Genomic DNA, 22,500 nt, shown 5'->3' with positions numbered 1-22,500 from the left:
AGAAGAAAGTCTTACATCTTCCTTCTGCATTTGCATTTTCTTCCAGGTATAGACCTCACAGGGTCTGTTAACTGATTATTTCCTTTAAACACATAGAAGAAAAGAGAACAAAACAAAAAAATTCCCTTTTTCTCACCCAGCTGCCTATTAGATTTGATATTGGGAAAAGCCCTTCATTGACTCCGAACAAACAGTTCTGTTTTCCACCACTTGCTGTCATGTTTAAAGTAAATAAGTTTTCATCCCTCCAGCACTGCTGAACTCATTCACTTCCCAGAACAAAGCCATTGTATAGGGGTCCACAACAGCCCTTTTCTCTCCTTCCCCTAGCGGGATCTTCCCCGGCACCGCAGTGTGCTCCCCAGCTTTGCAGGGCTTTCACTGACGTGCCCATGCTAAAAGTGTGCATGCTTTATTCCACAGAAGAAATGAAGGAAGATTATGACACTATGGGGCCTGAAGCCACAATTCAGACCACCGGAAACAATGGTACAGGTAAGGTATTGCATGATACCAGCATCCCTTCCCTTTGGTCGCACGCAGAACTAGCTGTGCATGAAGAGTGAGAGTGACAAAACAATTTATTGCTTGTTTTCAGTTGGACAGTTCGGAAAAATATGCATAATTCTCCTGGTTTTTAGTTTCTCCCCCCCAAATTGTTCACAAGAGTGCAGCCACCAGCTCATGCAATGAGAGTCCTTGCCGCTCCTCCCATGCCCTGCAAGGTTTTAGCCCCCAACTCCTTTTAGCTGCATCCTTGTGAGATAATAGTTCTCAGCAGCATGAGGAGATGTTTTCCCAGTGAGAGCAGACCTCGGATAGTTTAAAGTAGCTGAGCCAGGATACAGTAGTGTTTTAATGAGAGGGTTACAAGGAGCTTGGTAATGAGGGTGGGGTGCACCCTCCTTGGCAGCCCCAGATCCTCATGGTGCACAGTCTCTCTGCTTCAGACACTGAAAATATCTTTTCAGCAAGACACACATAAACCCCTTACACAGATACACAGACACACACACTTTAAATGCATATTTATGAGATTATAATGTTTCTGGCTAATCTTCCCCCCCACCACCTTCCGCATCTCTTTCTTTCCCCTCCTCTTAGAAATCAATACATTTGGTGGAATAAGAAAGGGGACAGAGATATTTAACAGGCATCACCTCTGAGCCATCTCCTTCTTTTTCAGTAGCAGAGCAAAACAGCAAAAGGTTTGTGTTACTATTTTCTAATCCAAATGAATTCAGGGGTTTACCATGTTCTTTCCAAAGGCCCCACTCCATCCTCAGCACAGCTGAATGCCATACATCACCCAATGTTTCTTCTTTAATCACAGTCTGAGATGTTGCAGATAGATTTACATGGTTAAAAGTTAGAGTTTTCTAGTATAAGTACATTTCTATGCATTCCATTGTGAGATTTAGTTCATAGGTAATATCCTCCACAAGTATTACTGTAAAAGGTGGTACCTAAGTCTCACAAGCATTTTATTACTCACACTTTCCTAATGTTGGTAACACCCACATAAAACCCCGATGCTCTTATTAAGCAACACAAAAAATTTACTTTATCATTCTTGAGGGGGAAAATAATAGGAAAATAAAACCATGTCGCTGCTTTCTTCATCCATTAGATTTATTATGCATGAAAGGAGGGTGGCACCGAGGCACAGTTCATCATTACGTAGGTACTAAATGATGTTGCTGTGCAGAACTGGCTACATATGTGTTTTAAAAGCTTGTTTTATTTCCAAGAGATGGTAATAAAGTGACAAATTGTGCTTAGCACTTGGAGAACTGGGACTTGAAAAGCCATCTGATTCAGAAATAAGACTTGATGCTTATCTGAATTACCATTACCAGAGCCTTTGAGGTCCCCTATCAGTCCGTGTGACTTCCTTTGCACATATTTTCCTTACCATAACAGGTCTTGACTCTTTCATACTTGCAATGTGGTCTGCTTGAAGGGGAAGACTTCATGTCCTCTTAGCCCCTTCCCTTCCAGTATCTGATGGTCTTGTCTAGCAGCTCAGTGTTGGCCTCGCGACAATTCTCTGGGGCCAGGGTGTCACCAAGCCCCAGCACGACCCCTCTGCTAACCCTGCTTGGGGTCCATGGGGTGTCCTGCCTCTACTGAAACCAGTTTTCTGAGGAAAAGATAAGGGTTGTGCCTACCCAGCTTCATGCACAGCAAACTCGTGGCTCAAAGAATGCTTTGCATTTAGGTCACCTGCATTTAAAATGCAAAAGCTGCTCTGGGTGTTGCACCTGGGAATTCCTTCCTTCCTCAAATGTCCTGTGCAAAAGTCTGAGGCTCCTCTTTACTCCAGCTGCAACGGGTGGCTTGCTCAAGTAAGCATCATGAGTTGCCTAGTGCTCCGCTAGTATTTAATTCAAATCTTTTGTCACTGAGGTGTTCAGAGGCTCCTTCAGAGGCTGCTGATGCCTCAGCATGTTGGGTAGAACATGTTTCTCTGATCACTGCTGTCTCCATTGTCTTTTAAGAGCAATGTCAGATCATTTAATTAAATAATCTGATAAACTAAAAGGCTTTACCAGTCTGTTCATCATGAGTGGAAGATGCCAGGTGACTATGAGGAGCTGCAGCATCCTTCATGTAGAGTAAAAACTCCCCCAGTTTGCCTGTTGAGGTGCCCCAACCATTATTTGAGGAGAAAAGGAAGAAGTCAGTCCCTGAGCCACTGTAGATCCTTCCTAGATATGGAAGTTGGAAATGTTTAAAGTTTTCTGCTTCAGCCTCACTATAGGCTTTGGGCCTGTCTTGAGTGTTTGGCCTCAATTTTTCCCTGCTGGTAGTAGAGGATTTTAATACTGATGTTCAGTAACGTAGCTGAGGTGAGGCTGAGATTCAACCCAAGGAAAAAAGTTGGATCAGTGACTCCGTCTTCAGCAAAAGCCATTCCACGGTGGCCTTCTGGTCTCCAGGAAAGCCAGTTAGGGCTTCCTACAGATTAACATGGGTTCTTCCAGATGGGCCAAGGAGGTCACTCTTGTTTAGTACAACGTGCCTCCCCCTCTTGACACCAGATCTTGCAGTGCTCCATGACCTGGGCTGAGCACAGAGATAGGAGATACATTTTTAAGTGCATTCAGATACATCCAACCACCAAGTTTCTGTAGGTGCATGTGATAACTGTGGCGCATTTTTAGCATCAAATTCATTGCAGAAAGTCATTAGCAGAGAAAGAAAACGAAAAGAAAAAGTCTCCATTAAATTATTCTGCTATTGTCAGAGTGGCCACTTCCTAGCGGTACTTAAAAAGAAATCTTGTTATCCATACATTAATCAGCTGCATTTTTATAATGAGCCATGGAAACTTTATGGTAGAAATGCAAAAGTGACCATTAGAGTGAAAATTTTATGCTTTGGTCCTGCTAAATGAATTCGTAAACATTTCTGGGGAGTTCTGCAATGGTGACTTGAAGAAGTGACATTTAGCAGAAGAAGTTTTTAAAATGTGAATGAAAAACTTCTTATGTTTTATTTTATTCTACCTGTTATGGTTATTGCAAGTGGGATGTTTGCAGAAAATAGATTAACAAAATCTCTCTAAACAAACAGAAAAATTTTCCCGGTTTTGGTTGCTAACATCTGACAGGCTTCGAGTAAAGATCTCTTTAATGTAATTTAAAGAAGGGAAAGGAAAACTTTCAAGGGGAGGAAAACAGAAGTAAAACTTGGCAGGTTGGAGGACAGGCCGTTTTCAGGCTGTAATCTGTGTGTACCAATGGGGGCCTCTCGCTTCCTGGCTAATGAAGGCTGTGGTTTTATTAGCTTTGTTTGCGATTAAGGGCAGCTATCACCATCTCACAGGACGAGTTCCCACACAAAATAACTGGTCTCCCAAGCTCCTTGAACCTCTCTCTCACTTTATCTTGAAAGGTCCTAAATGCCTCCAAAGATAGCTTTCCTTAATGCGTTTTAATTTTATGTGACACAGCCACATCAGCTTTTGGACCTGAAAATATTTCTGCTCTCCAGGCTCCAATAATTAATTAAAAAAAGACTTATTTGGTGAGGTCACACACCGTAGATCTCGCTGAAATTCTTGCCTTGCAGGAGGGAATGTGCAATGTGTGTGCAGTGTCAGCCCACGAGGAGCCTGGGAACATGGCTTTGTGCATGGAAAATAAATTAGGATATGGAGTGGGGAAGCAAGTCTTCACCCCAGAAATCGAGAGAGAAGCCTAATGGTTATCAGATGGGTCTTTTTAGTAACACTGGGTGAGCTTCCAGCCATGTCTGAATTGTCAGTAACATCACTGGTGAGAAACCAGATCCACATGGTCACCTTTCACTATTTGTGTCAATCTGCAGCATTGCAGCACTGGTTGTATTGTTTCAGTTAAGGATCTGTCAGCTTTTCCACTAAATCCCCTTGTTTTTAGGGGTTTATAATGTAGACATAAACATTTGCTTTAGCTCCTGGATTGCATGCACAGACATAGGAGCTACATAATCCAGAGAATTAGGAAGCCGAGGCCAGTAATAATCACAGCAGTCCTCCACAGCCTCTTGGATCAGCCTCCAGATAGACTTGGGGGCAGGAAGGAAGAACCTCATTTGGGTTCGAGTTTGGGATGGAAGCTCCTACTACTAATTCAGGCCTTGCTCGGTGGCTTCAATCCCCATACTATAAATGCAGTTGCAAACTCCAAAACCTCCCAGCTTGCCTGGAGGAGAAGGAGGACACATGGAACCATCCCATGGAGCCATCCCACCCTTTCCCCTTCCTGCTCCCATTTCTCCTCTCTGGAGAAAAACTCCCTTTCCTTGCTTCACAGATAGCACTTACTGGTTCATGGCCTAAATTTGGTAAAAATAAACTTGTTTTCCTTGGATCTGTTGCTAAGCCAAGAGAAGGAGTGGAGAAGGGGTAGTGTTAAGGTGGATGATCTTGCAACACTTGGAAGATCTGGGCATAGCAAGAGGAATGAAAAGGTGGCTTTCCAGTGTAAAAAGTAATGCCTCAGCTTTTTTCTGATAAAAACAAGAAGTCCTAAGCCTACTCTGATACTCCTGTGCATAAGGTGTACTCAGTAACCACCATTTTGTTCCCAGCAACAAAATGGAGGTAAGGTACTCAGTCTTGTTCTCCACGCTCACACTCCTCTTCTCTAGATGCTGCTTTATTTTGGAGTTAGAAGGGGAGATATTGTTTCTCATGCTAATAACAAATAACAGGAACTACAGAAGGACCAAGAGGAGCTCTGTGGTGGTGTAGCTATTCCCTGCAAAACCGCTTCAATAGGAACAGAAGTTTCTTTCCGAAACCAGGGTCCCGTGCCCTGTGCCATTTGGTCACTGTCACTAAAATGCTGCAGAACAGTTGAGAAGCTGCTCAGCTCATATGAAAAATAGGGCATATTTGTCTCAGCCAGAGGATTTGATTTTATCGGCTAAAGGGATGAGGTTTGCAGAGACGGATATCTACTTTTATCGATGACGCCGAGATCAGCGCTTCAAATCAGGTGCTTCAGGTTCCCAGTTGTGACCCAGTCAGAGGTCACGTCTTGTTTTCACTGCCAGCATCACCTTGCATGTTTGTAGGAAACTGAAGCAAAGCATTTACCCGTTTCTAAACACCAAGGAGCTGGTTAATCTCTCATTTCCAGTGGTTACAAACCATAACCCCTTTGATTTCCACGAGTTTGTTCCATACTGCTCCCTGGCATCACTGAGAGCAGAGTCATGACATTTAATATTTTACTTTTACATGAACTAAGGAATAGTTTATGGCGTTGCCTTGTTTTCTTATTTCACCTGAGCAGAAATACATTAAAAATTTAATCAATCATAAGCTGTTATTTTCATTTATGGTCAGTTAAAAACAAGTCTCATTAGTACCCTGCCACCAACTGTGTCTTCCAAGACTTGTTAATAAACAAACAAAAAAATAATTAGAGAAAGAAAATCATCAGCTTCTTTTTTTTTCTAGTATAATTATATTATTTTTTGTCTATAACATCAGAGAGTTTTTAATGTCTTTTCTTTAAGCACTGTTCTTACATGGAGGAGAAAAGCACATTTTTAGTAACAGGATGTTTTGTGGTTGAGCATATATTATGTTTCATGGACATTGCATGGACAATAAAAAAATTAGGTTTACATTTAAGGAAAAGAAGGAAAACTCTTGTACGGACTGTCAAAGTGGTTTGAGGCTTGGTATCCCTGTTATGGTCTCAAACATGTGGTTCTATTTGTAGAAATCCTGAAGCGATACTTTTTTAAAAACAACCTATTCTCCCATTGTAAGTTAACTTTTCAGGGAGAAAAAAAACATAAGGGAAGATGTGAACAATTCTCTTCTTGTGCCTGCCGTGGAAGAGCAACCGGAGGCAGGACCTGTCTTGGAGAAGTATTTTGGCCTTTTACTACCTGCAACTACCGCCTCCCATGTGGGGACTGTCTCGGGGTCTGCGGGATCCAGGGGCAGCTGAGCTCAGTCCTGTAGGTTAAGCTGTGCTCATGCCAAAAGCTGTGGGTCCCCAGGAGCCCTCTGAAAGGTTCAGGTTCCAGCAATGAAAGATTACCTGCATTACCCAAGGCTCATAAACTTTCCTGCTGCCCCGTAGAGCCCATGTTCTTGTTAATTTAACTACCTGCCCTTACTTCCATCCAGGCTGGTGGAAAGCCCACATTAATTTTATTAGAAGCTGGAGCAAGACCGATGAGAGCAAGGATCCAGCTGCAGCCCCTGCCTTGCAGCTCAAGCACATCAACTCAACCTATGCATAATGTGACGAACCCAAGCTCTTGGAGAGGATTCACTCAACCCCCCTTTCTTTTCCCCTTCTCTCATTTTAGTGAAGAACGCAAATTGCACGTCGGACTTTGAGGAATATTTTGCCAAAAGGAAACTGGAGGAAGGGGATGGACATGCAGTCAGCATAGCGGAGTACCTGCAGCGCAGCGACACAGCCATTATTTACCCTGAAGCCCCCGAGGAACTGTCTCGCCTTGGCACTCCAGAGGCCAATGGGCAAGAAGAAAATGGTGAGGCTGTAATTCATTTTTAGCCAGTATCCTGACCTCGTGCAGCTGTTGCAATTATAAATGCACTACATGCCTGGGTGTTTACCTTAAAAATTGGAGAACAGCTGCAGCGGCATGGAATTTCATGAGCAAAGATTGGGGCTGTAATTTCAGTGTATTGTGATTTTTTAGTCAGCACATTTGTATTATTTGGTGGGTGAACTGAAGAGCTGAATTTAAACGGGAGAAAGGCTGCTGCTCTGCTTGGGAGTTTGGGGAGTTTTAATAGAGTTTTAATGCAACAAGAGATGGGGCAGCCGGCCTATTGCTCTCCAATGCCTTGATAAATAATTGGAGAAGCGTCGGTTGGAAGGATTGGGTCAATGGCATAAGTAACGTAATGAGCTGGGGCTGGAATGCAAATTGCCAATTGATCAGGAAAAGTATTTCTTAGTTTTCCAGCCAGCCAGGTCTGCGGGAGGAGTGATGCCCGTAATTAATTTCCCGGCGGGGTCCGGAGCGGGCCCTGCGAGTCTGCCGTGGGCGTGCGCGGGTGCCGGTGCCTCCCGCCGCCGGTTGGAAGCACCGTCCCTCCCTCCCGGGCAGCAGATTGCGGCGATTCCTCTCATACCATCCCGGGCAATCAGCCCATGAGCTGCCATTGATTTGCTGACCTTTTGGCCTGCCTCTCTTTCCCCCCCCCCATCCCGGGGCGCAGACCTGCCACCTGGAACTCCAGATGCCTTCGCCCAACTGCTGACCTGCCCCTACTGCGACCGGGGCTACAAGCGCCTGACGTCCCTCAAGGAGCACATCAAGTACCGCCACGAGAAGAACGAGGAGAACTTCTCGTGCCCTCTCTGTAACTACACGTTTGCCTACCGCACCCAGCTCGAGCGGCATATGGTGACACACAAGCCAGGGACAGATCAGGTGGGGGGCTGGTTTTAAGTGATTTCTTTCTGTAATAACCCCTTAGAGAAACGATATTGCTTTGATTGGCAATCATTATTAATTTTTCATGGCATTTTGAAGATGCAGATCTTTTAATGGTAATAGCTTTAATTGAGGTCTAAATGATTTTTTGATGGTCTCTTCTAATATGATTTAATAGTCTTATGTTCACGATCGAATGAGTGTGTTAATTTCTAATTTAGAAATTTTATTTGCACTTTAACTTGACTTTAGTTTCGTTTTTATGTTCCTCAAAAAGTGAATGAAACTGTAGCATTTTAATTATACATTATTAAACATCTCAGCAATTTTAATTCCATTTTTCACCTAGTTTTACTTTGCAGTGTTGCAGATAGGAACTCCAAGAGGTACTAAAAGATCCGCTAATATTTTTTCATTACTTTTTGAGGAACCTTTTCAATCCCATGAAATTACGCGCATTTTGTATAATCGTTTGTTAAACATAATTACACATTTTGAGAAGAGCTCTTCCTACAGTACGTCTAGGCTATCATTTGTGATTGTGCCACTAGAATTGGGCATGGCTTTCATCTGTATAGCCCGGCAGCGTATCTGCAATAAATCAAAGTAGTTTTTTCCTCAATGGGATACGTGTAATATTATATCAGTGCCGCATTTAAGGAAATCCTGCGTGTCTTAAACAGGTGACTGAGCTTCCCTAGTGTTCCTAAACAGGCTGGGGATAGACCTGTGCCACAAAACTCTTTACACACGAGCATGAAAGCTACTCCTCACTGGAGAATTACTTCTGAAAACCCATCTTGAGGAGGGCTGTAATGGAAACTCAAATGGCGTGGTTAAAAGTTAAATAAATAGATGTGTGCATTGTGTCAAATTATAAAGGCTTTATGAAGTATTTATTTTTCTTAAAAACCTGAAAATTATGATCAGCTGTATTTCTCTTGGTAGGTTTTTCCCAGCATAAGGTAAATGCATTTAGGCAAACACACATCTTCCTAATCACGCGATTTTTGCAATTAGCATTTTTAAGAGAACCGTATCTTTTGCTTGATCTTAAATCAATATAAATGATTCTAGAGCGCTTTCTCCTATTCTTTCCTTCCCATGGCTTTTCCAGTAGACAAACACATGTGTATTTTTCCCAACCTGATCCACTATAAGGTTCTTTCTTTTGCTTCGTATCATTAAAAACACCAGGGGAGGGAAAAAAACCCGCCTCGATATTTATCCAACGTAACCGCCTGAAATTTCACATGCGAGAGCGCGCTGGTACTGGCGCATTATGAATGGTAGCTTTGGTGTTGAAAAGTCCCCTCATTTGCTCATGGCATTTACAATTAGTAAATTAAAATGATTGTATCATATTAACAGTGGCACAACTAAAGTTTATAGTAGTCCTCGGAGGGCGATGGGGGGAGACAAAACAGCTGTTGCTGTTTGTTTATGCAACTCAGCAACATATGAGCGCGGGTCCCTCAATGGCGCGCGGCGGGCTGGGCTCTGCTTGATCTTTGAAGGTTGCTGCTGTTTGAACAAACCTCCCTGTGTCCCATGTAACACCATCTGTCTCGCCAGGAATGTGGGAAGAGGCAGCACACCCTCGCAGTTGTCATACCGTTTCGGCGCTGCCTTTTTTTTTTTTTTTCCCCTTCTTTTTTTTTCTTTTCCCCTTTTCCCCCCCCTCCCTGCCCCTGCAAAAGACTTTTGTGTCGTGGCTGCCTGCAAAAGGCTGACCTCCTACCTTGAGCATCCAGCATGGTTGGCTACGTTGTTATCAAGATAATAATTATGTTTTTAATTAATTATTTTTTTTCCCCTCTCCAAATTCAAAGTCATGGGGCTTTTCTTGCTTGTTGCAAAAAGGTCAGCTGCCTTTGATTGTATCTTTACACCATTTTTAACTTTCAACTTTCCCTCACCCCTTAGAAGAGCACTGGGGGAAAACATGGCACAAAAGGTAGCTCAAGTCTTTCCTGCTGCTCCGTGATTTTAAAAAACATTTCCAGCAGCAGCTCATGCTGAAGACGCAGTCTCTTCTGCTTGATAATGAACTAAATCTTACACGAAATGCCACTAACGACAGTGTTTCTCTCTTTCCTCCACACGCAGTAAACCGAATTTTTAAACAAGCCGAGTCCCACATGTTCAGAATCTGCTAGGAATATTAAGAGCCACAAATCTTCTTATAAAACTGTTTCTCTCATCGTAAGATACCTTAAAGCAACACATTTCTGATGAGAGACTTAGGAAATAATTCTAAAGCAAATATCGAATGCTCATGTGAAAGTACTTTCTCATTTGTTTCGGTTTACTGCCAACATTTTGATTTTTATTGCAACACTGATGAGACAAATAAATGTACATGCAGACCTTTTGGTCCGCTTGACGAATTCAGAGCCACATTAATTTCATTTTTGTTTTTTAAGCTTGAAATTCATGGCTTCTCTTGCATAAAATTCATGTTGGTATCTCTTTTTTTTTTCCCTTCTTTTTCTCCCAGCACCAAATGCTGACCCAAGGAGCAGGCAATCGCAAGTTCAAATGCACTGAGTGTGGCAAGGCCTTCAAATATAAACACCATCTGAAGGAACACCTGCGAATTCACAGTGGTGAGTAGCGGAGGTGCTGGTGTGCTCATTTGCATTTTGTTTAATTAGCTGAGTTTTAAAGACCGCTTAAAATTTACACAGTTCTGCTTCTGGCTTCTTGGAGCTACTAAGGTATTTCATAAGTGATATCTGAGTCATCCTCATTTATCATGCTGTTAATACCACGGTCTCGCTGAAAGATTTGGAAATAGTAAAGCTTCCTGCAAATAATATAGATCGTTTGGCAGTTTGAGTTCAGAAGCGCTCATTCATTGCCGTGCAGTCGGAACCTGAACAGTCCATTATGTTTTCCAAAACAAAAAGTCCCCCTGAGTGAAATACAACTCATATTCTCCGATAACGAGTGAGCACCAAGCGTCTCAGATTGAATGACTTGGGCGTTTTGGCTCTCCTGCTTGACACAGCATTCAGCACACAAAATGTCACCAGGCTCTGCCCAAGCACAAACTCTACCAGGTTCTAACAGCAGGACTCAGTGTGTCACACCGTGCTCATATCCAGTGAAAATTCCATTTTTTGCGGGGAAAAAAAAAAAAGAGGAACCAATTTGAACATTCTTGAATTGATTTTGCTCCCTTCCCCACAGGGTATTCACCTATGACTTGCCCTGGTCAGTCTGGAGCCAGTCTCATACCTTGATGGTCGTTGCCAGCTGGAGACCGTGGGTCCAAACTGACCTCAAGATCCGTAGAAAAAGGAGGGTAAAGCAGTGGTCATGTGTGGCCTTATTCCTAGAATTCCCTCGCTGTTAATCAGTGGACACACAGTCGATCAGTTAGACATCAAATGTGATCGCTTGCAATTATGGCAGCAACAATGATAGTTAACATTTGGTTTTAATTATCATTTTAGGTGAAAAACCATATGAGTGTCCAAACTGCAAGAAACGTTTCTCCCATTCTGGCTCCTACAGTTCGCACATCAGCAGCAAGAAGTGTATTGGTTTGATCTCTGTGAATGGCAGAATGAGAAACAATATCAAGACGGGTTCTTCTCCTAATTCTGTATCTTCCTCTCCTACTAATTCAGCCATTACACAGTTGAGAAACAAGCTGGAGAATGGCAAACCACTTAGTATGTCTGAACAAACAGGCCTACTGAAAATTAAAACAGAACCACTAGATTTCAATGAATACAAGGTTCTTATGGCCTCACATGGGTTTAGTGCAACTAGTCCTTTTATGAATGGTGGACTTGGAGCAACCAGCCCCTTAGGAGTTCACGCTTCTGCTCAGAGTCCAATGCAGCACTTAGGTGTAGGGATGGAAGCACCACTGCTCGGGTTTCCTGCGGTAGGCAGTAATTTAAGCGAGGTGCAGAAGGTCCTACAGATTGTGGACAACACGGTTTCCAGGCAGAAAATGGACTGCAAGGCTGAAGAGATCTCCAAGTTGAAGGTTTACCACATGAAGGATTCATGCTCTCAAGCCGAGGAACAAGGAGTTACCTCCCCCAATATTCCCCCCGTGGGTCTTCCAGTAGTAAGTCATAATGGTGCCACTAAAAGTATTATTGACTACACATTAGAGAAAGTCAATGAAGCCAAAGCTTGCCTCCAGAGCTTAACCACAGACTCGAGGAGGCAGCTCAATAACATTAAAAAAGAGAAGCTGCGAACCCTAATAGACCTGGTAACTGAAGACAAGATGATAGAGAACCACAACGTATCCACTCCATTTTCATGCCAGTTCTGTAAAGAAAGCTTTCCTGGTCCCATTCCGTTGCATCAGCATGAGCGTTACCTGTGTAAAATGAACGAAGAAATCAAGGCAGTCCTTCAGCCTCACGAGAACATGGTTCCCAACAAACCTGGAGTGTTTGATAAGCAAACCCTCTTGCTGTCATCAGTACTTTCTGAGAAAGGAATGACTAGCCCCATCAACCCATACAAGGACCACATGTCTGTACTTAAAGCATATTATGCTATGAATATGGAACCCAACTCTGATGAACTACTGAAAATTTCCATTGCTGTTGGCCTTCCTCAGGAATTTGTGAAGGAATGGTTTGAACAAAGAAAAGTCTACCAGTATTCAAGTTCCAGGTCACCATCACTGGAAAGGGCCAGTGCCAAGGTGGCGCTGGCTGCCACCAACAACACTCCCACTAAAGACTCTTTGTCAGCCAGATCTCCAATAAAGCCTGTGGACTCTATAACTTCACCATCTATAGCTGAACTCCATAACAGTGTTACTAATTGTGATACTCCTCTCAGGCTAACAAAACCTCCTCATTTTACCAATATTAAGCCAGTTGATAAATTGGACCACTCTAGGAGCAATACTCCTTCTCCTTTAAATCTTTCTTCCACATCTTCTAAAAACTCCCACAGTAGTTCTTACACTCCAAACAGTTTCTCTTCTGAGGAGCTTCAGGCTGAGCCTTTGGACTTGTCTTTACCAAAACAAATGAAGGAACCCAAAAGTATTATAGCCACAAAGAACAAAACAAAATCTAATAGTGTAAATTTAGAACACAACAGTGTTTCTTCATCATCTGAAAATTCAGATGAGCCACTGAACTTGACTTTTATCAAGAAGGAGTTTTCTAATTCAAATAATCTGGATAAAAGCACTAACCCAGTATTTGGTATGAACCCATTTAGTGCCAAACCTTTATACACAACACTTCCACCACAGAGCGCATTTCCCCCTGCCACTTTTATGCCACCAGTCCAGACCAGTATTCCTGGGCTGCGACCATACCCAGGACTAGATCAGATGAGCTTCCTACCACATATGGCCTATACCTACCCAACTGGAGCAGCTACTTTTGCCGATATGCAGCAAAGGAGAAAGTACCAGCGGAAACAAGGATTTCAGGTAAATTGTTGCAGCTGTTTTTCCTTTGAAAGGCTCGAATTTAGTATTTTGTGATCTGTCCTCTTACAGAAGAAAAACCCCAAAGCTGTAGTCAACGTTTCTGACAAAATTAGCAGAGTTTATTTAAGTCTGAACTTGCAAAAATGTGGTGGAGTTGGAAAATGAACTGTAGTTACCTTAAAAGTACCTCTGCTTGGATTCAGAAGCATTACCAGTAACTTTGAACAGTATAATAATGCTTGATGGTTTTATTCTGTTAAGAGTGCAGCTGTTTCTTCTTAGATTGGTATCTAAATGGAAATAATAATAATAATGTCCATGAAAAATCCCATCCCAGAGAAAAAGAAAAAAAAGAAAACTTTATAGGGAAACTTATCTCTTCAGGGCATAACTACATCTCACCGTGGGGAAAAGGAGCAGTGGGAGACCCCCTGGGGGTCATTCCCACACTTGGATGCAAAGCTGTATTCCTCTAAGCAGAGGTCCATATGGCCTCATAGCCACTGTATGCCATTGAAAGCCCTCAAAGCTGCTTTCTTCATGTTTTTGGGGGATTGTTCACCCACTGTGTATGGGAAAGGTGTTCTCTCTTCTCGTGAATGTCTGGGGATGAAAAAAGTTGACCTGTAGCCCCTTCCTTCAGCCCTCCTGCTGCCCTTCTCAGACTACCAGTCCTCTAATCCTGCCAGTCATCTGGAACAGCTTTGAAAAAACGCAGAGATTAAATGAAATTATTTGGAGAGGTAGCAGCCAGGGCCCTTAATCGCAGGCAAAGTCTTTCCTTGGACACATAATCTGGGTCAGCACTTCTTCGTGCCTGGGTACAATCCTTAATCCTTCCCTCAGGTTGTCCCAGACTCAATGCAGGTGTAGCAAAGGATTTCGTCACTTGCATGGCTACAGCAAAGAGCAGCTCCACAGAAGTCTCATAATTTTATAGCTTTTTGCTGGGTGTATTCCGATATAATGTACAGAGTTTAGTTAAATGAGATTAACTGATTATAGATTAATAATTTCTTTTTACATTTGCGCCTGTTCCCCTATGTCCTGTTACGGTCTATTAGTAATTTTACTGACTAGTAAATGTTTTATAGTTTCAAATGTGAAAATCAGGTATGGTTTTACATTACAGACTGTAATCCCTCTTTGCACAATAGGAGCATAAATAGCACTGCACCTCCATAACAGCTGTTCCACTATTCCAATTTACAGTACATCTGCCCTCTTTGTAAATGTATTTAAGCCTATTTAATCTTCTCTAATATTAATTAGTGCAAACCTAGTCTAAGAAAACTGAACTGTGTGATAGCAAATGGAAATGTATGTTATCATGCAAGTTTGCACTCTCTTTGGATCAAGACAAAATAAATATCAAGAAATTTAATAATTTACTGATCCACATTCATTATTGCTTAATGCTGAAGGCTGTTTTAACATAGATAGAACATTGATAAAAAGTGTTATTAATATTCCCTATTTCAAATTACAAAATTAAATATAAAAATATAGCTTGAGGCCTTTAGTCGGGAGACATACATTTAAATGGATTGCATAATAATAACATTTGTACCTAAATATAAAATTCAATTAAAACCTTTCCACAGATACAGAATACATCCAAGTTTTGGTGTTTTGAAAGGAGTGATCCCTTAGCTGTTGCTTACACTTAACCTCTGTAAAATATTACAACACCTTTTGGTGGCCATGAAGGGCCTCTCCTTTGCACTTTCTGCTCCTTGAAAACATTTAGTGCTGATGTGGCAAACGCTGTTGGTTTGTGTAAACCATGTTATTGCAGAGTGCTTAGGGAGAGAACGTTGGTTTGAGGCATAGAAGTGGAAAGGTCTTCGTTGTTTACACAGAGTTTCATTGCCAGTGGGTCCCTAAGCTAAGAGCGATCACCATCCTAAGGGGACATGATTTTAATTTCTCTGGGTGGTTGGTTCCTCCATGGGAAGGAGCGGTGGTGGCAGTGGTGTCGCTGACGAGTGGTTCCCTCGCAGGGAGAATTGCTTGATGGAACCCCAGACTACATGTCCGGCCTCGACGACATGACGGACTCCGACTCCTGTCTGTCCCGAAAGAAGATCAAGAAGACAGAAAGTGGCATGTACGCGTGTGACTTATGTGACAAGACATTCCAGAAGAGCAGTTCCCTGCTGCGACACAAATACGAGCACACAGGTAGGGTGGCCGTGAGTGCCAAGGGGAGGGTTGAGGTTCACGCTGTGTTCTTCACAGTCTTTCATGAGTACATTTGTGCTACGAAGGGTTTGGCAGGTGCTGAGGCTTTCAAAAATTGTTTTGCTCGGTTCAACTTACTTTTTGATTTTCCTTAATGGCTGTTGCTTGGTGAAAGACAGTTGGATGCGATGGGTTGAATGTCAGTAAGTGCCACGCAAGATTTCAGGCTGATTATGATGGCATTTGTGGCACTCAGCATCTCTCAGGACAAGCCTTCTTGGAATGAGACAGGCCCTAGCACTCAGAAAATGCTGGAACTTGGTCAGCACAGAGTCTGACATGGGGAGGAACGGTGACAGTGTATTTCTCGTTTCTTAGACACTATCTGACCCTGCTCCATTTAATCCAATAGAAAAACTTCCAATAGAAAAACTTGACGTTAGCAGCAGAAGAGCTGGCTCTAGCCGAGTTATCTGAAAGTAAACAGCTCAGGGGGGTTTCTCTTGCTGTGATTTTGCAAGCCAGCAGCACAGGCAGGTTGCAGTTCACTTTTTCACTTCCCAGTTAATGCCTGGGGAAAGTTCCCTTCTTTCATGAGTAGGAACTGATTTTTGTCTAGTTCGAGGAAGTTTGGCAAAGCTCACCACGGATTGTCAGCTTAAAAAATGTTTTGGTTTGAAAAAGACCTTCCATCACACCTATGCTGGCCATGGTTCCCCTTACAGACAGTGCTCCCTTCCCCACTGTCAGCCAGGGCAGAGCTCTCCGAGAGGGACACATCGGCTCAGCATGTTTCAGTTTGGGGAAAATGGGACCGGAGCTTCCCAAATAATAGAGATATCAAGTTATGTTAGACAAAGGGAATGTGAATTATCACGTGAGTTATTGTGCAGCAGGACATAAACCAAACTCCAACTTCCTATAGTTAGAAAAAGCTTACTCAGGAGGAAACTTTCCTTAACTTTGAAAGCTGAGTCCCACTTCAGGAAATGAAGCAAGTCACATCATCCTTCAATCTCACCATGTGACAGTAAAAACCTTATACCTCTCTATTAATACATCTTCCAGGCCGCACATAACCATTTGGCATTTCACAGATGAAAAATTTACAATTCAGAAGTGGACTGTGCCTTTAAAACAAAATCCTTTACTTTGTTATTTTTCCTTATACTTTTCTTCCAAATTCTAAGCTAATCCCACAAAGGAAAATACAAAAGGAAGTTAAAATACACGTGGGATTAGGAAAGAAAATTAAAAGCAACATTTTGGACTAGATCAACCAGTTCATTGGTGGAATGTGCTTCCCACTACATTATTCAGATCAAATTGTTTATTCAGGAGAAGGAGCTTTGAAGGCTTTACGTCCCTGCACCTTTCCTCTCCTGAATGATTTTATTACAGCCATCTGCAAACATTATGGTTTACTACACTACTACCGTAAAGCTCTTATGTTAGAACTGGCCTTCATATATATCGGGATCTGGACATATGGTTGAATCCCATAAAGTTGGTAGTCCATAAGGTCGACAGACATATGGTTGAAAGGCTGAAAATTTGACAAGCTGAAATGTGTGCAATCACCTTGATTTGCAAAATAAACTGCATTCGTAAAAGCAAAAATATGTTGTGGTCTTGAAGTAGCACGGGAACCTACTGCCTAGAGAAATGCCACACAGCTGCAGCGCTGCAGCTTCTTCTCCTTCTTTCCTCTGTCCCTTTTGGTTTCTCAACTTTATGTCCATCAATTTTATGGGACTCGGCCTTATGATCCAGAACGTGTATACGGTGTCATATTCAATACAATAGAGGTGCAGCACCTCATCAAGCCTGAGCATGGCATTTCGAGACGGGAAGGATAGTCTCGTGGCAAAGGCTCTGGGGCTGAGAGCTCCGAGCTTCTCCTCTGCCTTGCCACAGACTTCCTCTGAGAATCATACCAAGTTGCTTCATCTTTCTCTCACCTTCGCCCGTCTTTGGAATAGAGGGAAATGATACCAGCCCGCCTCTCCGGGGCGTTGTAAATATGAATTCATGCAGGCTGAAATCCTGCGATGGAACTCGCTGTGTGAAGTGGGAAGTGTTATTACGGATGTGTTCGCTCTTATGGAGCCTCCACGCATAGCATTAGCGTTAGGTGGAGGTGGTTGGGAGCTTGAAGACCTCCATACCTGATGCACAGCCTTCAGGAGGCACACTGCATTGGCACTTTGGCTAATGACTCGGGTGTGTCTTAAGAGAACTGCAAATTAATTTGGTAGTTTCAGGTAAAGCTTGTAACTGCATTAATAGCATAGGTGTGACACTGCAGGAAGGAACCAAATTGAAAGTAACACCACCTTCTGCGTTTGGGGTCATTGTAAGAGCAGGTCTAGGTTTTCAGTCAACTTTTTGACACCTAGAAAGGAGAAAGAGCTTCTTTTCTGACATTTTCTGAGCTTCTTTTTCTGATCTTTTCTTTTCTGGTGTTTTTTTGACCAGCTGATCATCTAATCCATTGTAACTTCATTAAAAAATGTGCTTTAGGAGGAATTGAAACACTTCCTGTCTTTCCTGGAGAAGCAGAAATAGTGGGTGTTTTCCTGCGTAAAAAGAATCTAGGTGCTTTCTTAGGACTTTTTTCTGATATTGGAACAATCAAATTTTTATTTGTCACCTCTTCTCATGGTCCACTATTGCAACCAATGCCTTAGTTATCATTTATTGTTAATCACGTGCTGTAAATGAGAAAACGGAAATGTTTTAGGAGTTGCAGTGGAGCTGAGTTTCCCTGCCAGGGTAAGAAATGCAGGATTTAGCTGGTTCTTTGTGTCAACCCAAGAACTTTTGATAGGACCATGAGGCCGCAGAACAAGTTGCTCTGTGATCACCTCTGTACCCCATGCCTGCCACAGTTTGAGCACAGTAGAAAAAGGGCCCTAAATTTCACAATCCATAGTTTTTAATTTATGTGGTATTGATGGTATTCTGCAATGGGAGATGGAAAATTCATTGCGTTACTGCAATGAGCGAATTACGTTGGTTTTGGCTCATCTGAAATTTAGTGTAGAGGCCACTGCTTGTTGCAGGACCAAATTCTGCCAAGTTAATTTGTGGATACTGTTTAATTTTAAGGGAAGTTATATGTCCCTCTTAGAGTGTAAGCTTCAAAAGGTCCTATTTCTTTAAAGCCAGGGATTGCTGCACTGTAATTAGGGTGCAGAGCATGGCAGGTAGCACAGGAATTCAGTGCTCACATGATCTTCCTGTGAAGTCTTATGGACACGTCCTAATTTGGTCAAGCTGAAATTAGTTGAGCCAACAGGGCATGTGTCTAATCTCAGATTTTTCCAAGCTGCTTAGCACAGGGTTCAAGACACTTTCCTTATGAAAGGTGAAGAAGTTGGTTGCCTTCATGGCAAAGCATCGGTGCTCTGGCGAGCAAGAAAATCTTTGTGCTGCTGGTGAGGAGGGAAAACAGGAGTGGGTGAGTGAGCGGGAGAGCAAAAAGAATGGAGCATCTAGAAAGAGAGGAATATCCTGGCTCCTGGTCCAGTCCCCCCCTTGGTTATCAGCACTGATTCAGAAGTAAGGTGAAGGTTAGCATTTGTTCTGCCGTGGCCAACGCCCATGTCTACCACACACCAGCTTTATCGGAGCTTCACAAGGGAACTCTTAGCCTGCCTGCTCTGCAACAAAAGCTGGAAACAGTTTTTCAGAATCCTACCTAGAAATTTAAAATCCTTTCATTGTTGTTCTATATTACATCATATTCTATTTTATTACTTGTGTGGGCTGTCGAGGGCCTCATAGCTGTGCTAGTGCTTTCATCCTTTCCTTTTCCACTGTATATTTTATTAAGACCTCTTTTTTATTTTTGTAGCTTTCATGCTGATGCAAGCACTAGTTTTATTTCCAGATTGATTCTGTAAACTAAATATTGTTCTTGAGCCTGGTAGCAAATCAGCTCTCTCTGGCTAGTATTTTGAATTCCCAGCTTGGGAGTTTTCTTTATTTAGAGCTTGATTCATAAAAAATTTACATGCTATTTAAAGGTTATTTTTTCTTACTTTACTCTGATACAAGTTTTGAATTCCCCATTTTACACTCAAATAAAGAAAAAAAAGGGATGTATTCTATGCTTGTGAAATTCGTTCTGTAGACAAGGTCTCCTATTGAAAATGGAACAGGTGCAGCTTGGGCAATTATATATAAATTGCATTTATCTTGCACCTTTGACCGTTTTTCTGTGCTCTGGCCACTAATCCATCTCCATTGGGACTACATCTAACATCCAACCCCCCGAGCAGCTTCAAAAGAACTGCCTTTAAAAAATAAAAACAAACTGTCACAAAAATGTTTCCTTCTTTCTTCCAAAGAGTGGGATTCCTGTTTGGCCCCCTCCCACTGAAAAAAGACCCACTTGCCTTAGGCAAAAGGGGGTTGATATTTAGTCTGGGACCAGTGACGGCTTGTGATCTGACGTCTTGTGACTTTTATACCACTGCAAATGGGAAAGGCAGAGCTTTTCAGTCAAAGACTTTTAGCCCAGGAAGATTGAGAGATACCTACTGTTGGAGATTTGTCGTTGTTATTGTTTTGTTTTAACAGAAATGCAATTTCAGAGACTTTGCAAGCAGATCAGTAATAATTTCCCCTCTGTAGATTGAGCGTGGGCCCCTGTGGGAACTTCTTTTGTGAGATAAAATGAAGAAAGCCCAAACGTTTCCTTTAGATATTTGAGAGAGATTTGTCATTTAGTTTCACTGCAAAATGTGGCATTTACATCATGCCTCCACTCGATGAAACACAAGTGTTTTGTGAGCCCTTCTGGGAGCTGCCTTGGGTTCCTCTCTCCTAGTTCCATCCCTCATGGATGACATAGGTGCTCTCAGATGAGATTGGGAAAACCTGTGGAGCGGGTTGTCCAATCTGCTTCTTTTTGGCTTATCTCTACCCTACCAGTGTTATGAATGTTATGACGTTGCATGACAGTGCTCTAGGACAAGGGGTCATGGCTTCAAACTGAAAAATAGAGTGGGCTTTTTCAAGTATTAGGATATTAGATATTAGGAAGATATTATTAGATATTAGTAAGAAATTCTTGACTGTAGGGGTGGTGAGGCCCTGGCACAGGTTGCCCAGAGAAGCTGTGGCTGCCCCATCCCTGGAAGTGTTCAAGGCCAGGTTGGACAGGGCTTGGAGCCACCTGGGATAGTGGAAGGTATCCCTGTCCATGGCAGGGGGGTGGAACAAGATAAACTTTAAGGTCCCTTCCTACCCAAACTATTCAAGGATTCCAGGACTACCTAAAGTTGTGTGTCCTCCCCATCCACCTACAGTTGTAGGATCTCCCCATCCACCTACAATTCTAGACTTATCCCCATCCCCAGTGTAAAATACCTTACTTCAGCTTTATTTTATGGCCTATTAACGCACTGTAGGGATTAAAAACTCCTTTTAAATGGCCGAAATACTGGGGTTTGCACATGGAGGGAAGAAAATAATTCTTCTGCAAATGTTCAGAAACCTGATACATTTGAAAACATATTTCAATTAGTGTTGTAACAGCTGCACACTGCACACTGCTAAGGTATGTTGTGTGGTGTCTGAACAAAGAACTTTGCTCAGCCTGTCAGGTTCCCTCAGATCAAAACTGAGGCCTTGGTATGGATGTGGTAGACTAAATAGCTCTAGTGTGGCCTTTTTAATACTAATATAAATTAATATGAAAATATGAAGTATTTTAATAGTCTCATTTCTAAATTAATTTATAAAATATGGATGGTTCCCTGCCAGGCTACCTCTGCCTGGGGGGAGGCCTCAGGTAGCACGAGTGGGAGGTGCAGTGATGAACAAATGCCATGTGGAAGGGATGAGCAAAGCAGGCAAAGACTGAGGGGCATCACCCAGCCTCGGGGAGGGTGGGTGGAGGCAAGTCTGGGTGAGAAGCAGTGGAGGTGGTTGACTTCTGTTTGAGGAGAGGAAAGTGATGGATAGCTGGATGGAGCACAACTGTGGGGGTAAGAATCCTGGAACGGTTTGGGCTGGAAGGGATTTTTAAAGGTCATCTAGTCCAACTCACCAGCAATGAGCAGGGACATCTTCAACTAGATCGGGTTGCTCAGGACCTCATCCAGTTGGACCTGAAATGTATCCAGGGATGGGACAGAGAAGGGTGTAGTGAGCATCAAATGTAGTGTGCATGAAAAAAAAAAATTAATCAGGGAATTTGAAGTAATGGAGCAGGAGTGGCACTGTGGAGAAGTGGAACAAGACAGGTGTTGGGCTTGTTGATGTTAGGGAAAAGTAAGTCAGAGGGAGGGACTGAGACAGCGTGGGCAGTTCAGTTAGGAGGACACAGAAAAAGGTGCTGAGGAAAAGCAGAAAGTCTATGAGCACCAAAAAAGGAACAAAATTAGTAATTGTGGAGGTATTAGCAAGCGAACATTAATGTGTTGCTCTGAGGGGGCTCAGCAGGACAGCTGGGTCTTGGCAGGGCTGCATCCCATTGAGTGGTTGGTAGTGCTGGGAAAGCTCCCACCTCACCCCTGAGGGTTTTCTTCTGGCAGTGCTGGGGTTTGAGGAGGGGCTTAGGCTCAGAGTGCTTTGGGATTTTAAGCTAATTTGAGTAAGTGACTTGATCGTGCTAAAATCTCCTGAGCTAAGACCGTGGGATTTCCCCATCATGGCTAAACTTGTGCCCTGAATTGCAGGTAGAGCTGCCTCAGCTCTGGATTTGGTGCATCCCCAGGTCAAGGCTGGAGGTTCAAACCCAAAGTACATTTACAGCTCAAAGCCCAGAGTTTTCTTCAAGCTTGACTTTTAACCAACAGGTTAAATTGGCATAAATGCATGTTTAGGAAACAGATCATGCGAGCAATACTGCCAAAATTCAATATATCAAGCTTGAATTTTCAATTTTGCTGTAAAGGAAAATAAAGGGAAAAAAGGAAACCCTGTATGTGTGCAAGCTTAGG

General features: G+C 42.7%; 1 protein-coding gene across 3 annotated transcripts in view; it reads left to right on the top strand.

Moving 5' to 3' along the window:
- Nucleotides 1-22,500, top strand: part of ZEB2 (zinc finger E-box binding homeobox 2) — a 116,764-nt gene that overhangs the window by 90,074 nt on the left and 4,190 nt on the right. For all 3 annotated transcript variants that reach the window (XM_017834736.1, XM_017834737.1, XM_017834738.1), the window contains 6 exons: nucleotides 424-495; nucleotides 6,826-7,014; nucleotides 7,712-7,926; nucleotides 10,430-10,538; nucleotides 11,391-13,360; nucleotides 15,364-15,544. In XM_017834736.1, the coding sequence (XP_017690225.1) occupies nucleotides 424-495; nucleotides 6,826-7,014; nucleotides 7,712-7,926; nucleotides 10,430-10,538; nucleotides 11,391-13,360; nucleotides 15,364-15,544 (2,736 nt within the window). The remainder of the gene's footprint in view (nucleotides 1-423; nucleotides 496-6,825; nucleotides 7,015-7,711; nucleotides 7,927-10,429; nucleotides 10,539-11,390; nucleotides 13,361-15,363; nucleotides 15,545-22,500) is intronic.

Source organism: Lepidothrix coronata, unplaced genomic scaffold, assembly GCF_001604755.1.
Source record: "Lepidothrix coronata isolate B3197 unplaced genomic scaffold, Lepidothrix_coronata-1.0 Scaffold238, whole genome shotgun sequence".
Taxonomy (NCBI): domain Eukaryota; kingdom Metazoa; phylum Chordata; class Aves; order Passeriformes; family Pipridae; genus Lepidothrix; species Lepidothrix coronata.
Note: the sequence above shows the minus strand (reverse complement) of the source record. Positions and strands in the feature narration are given on the sequence as shown.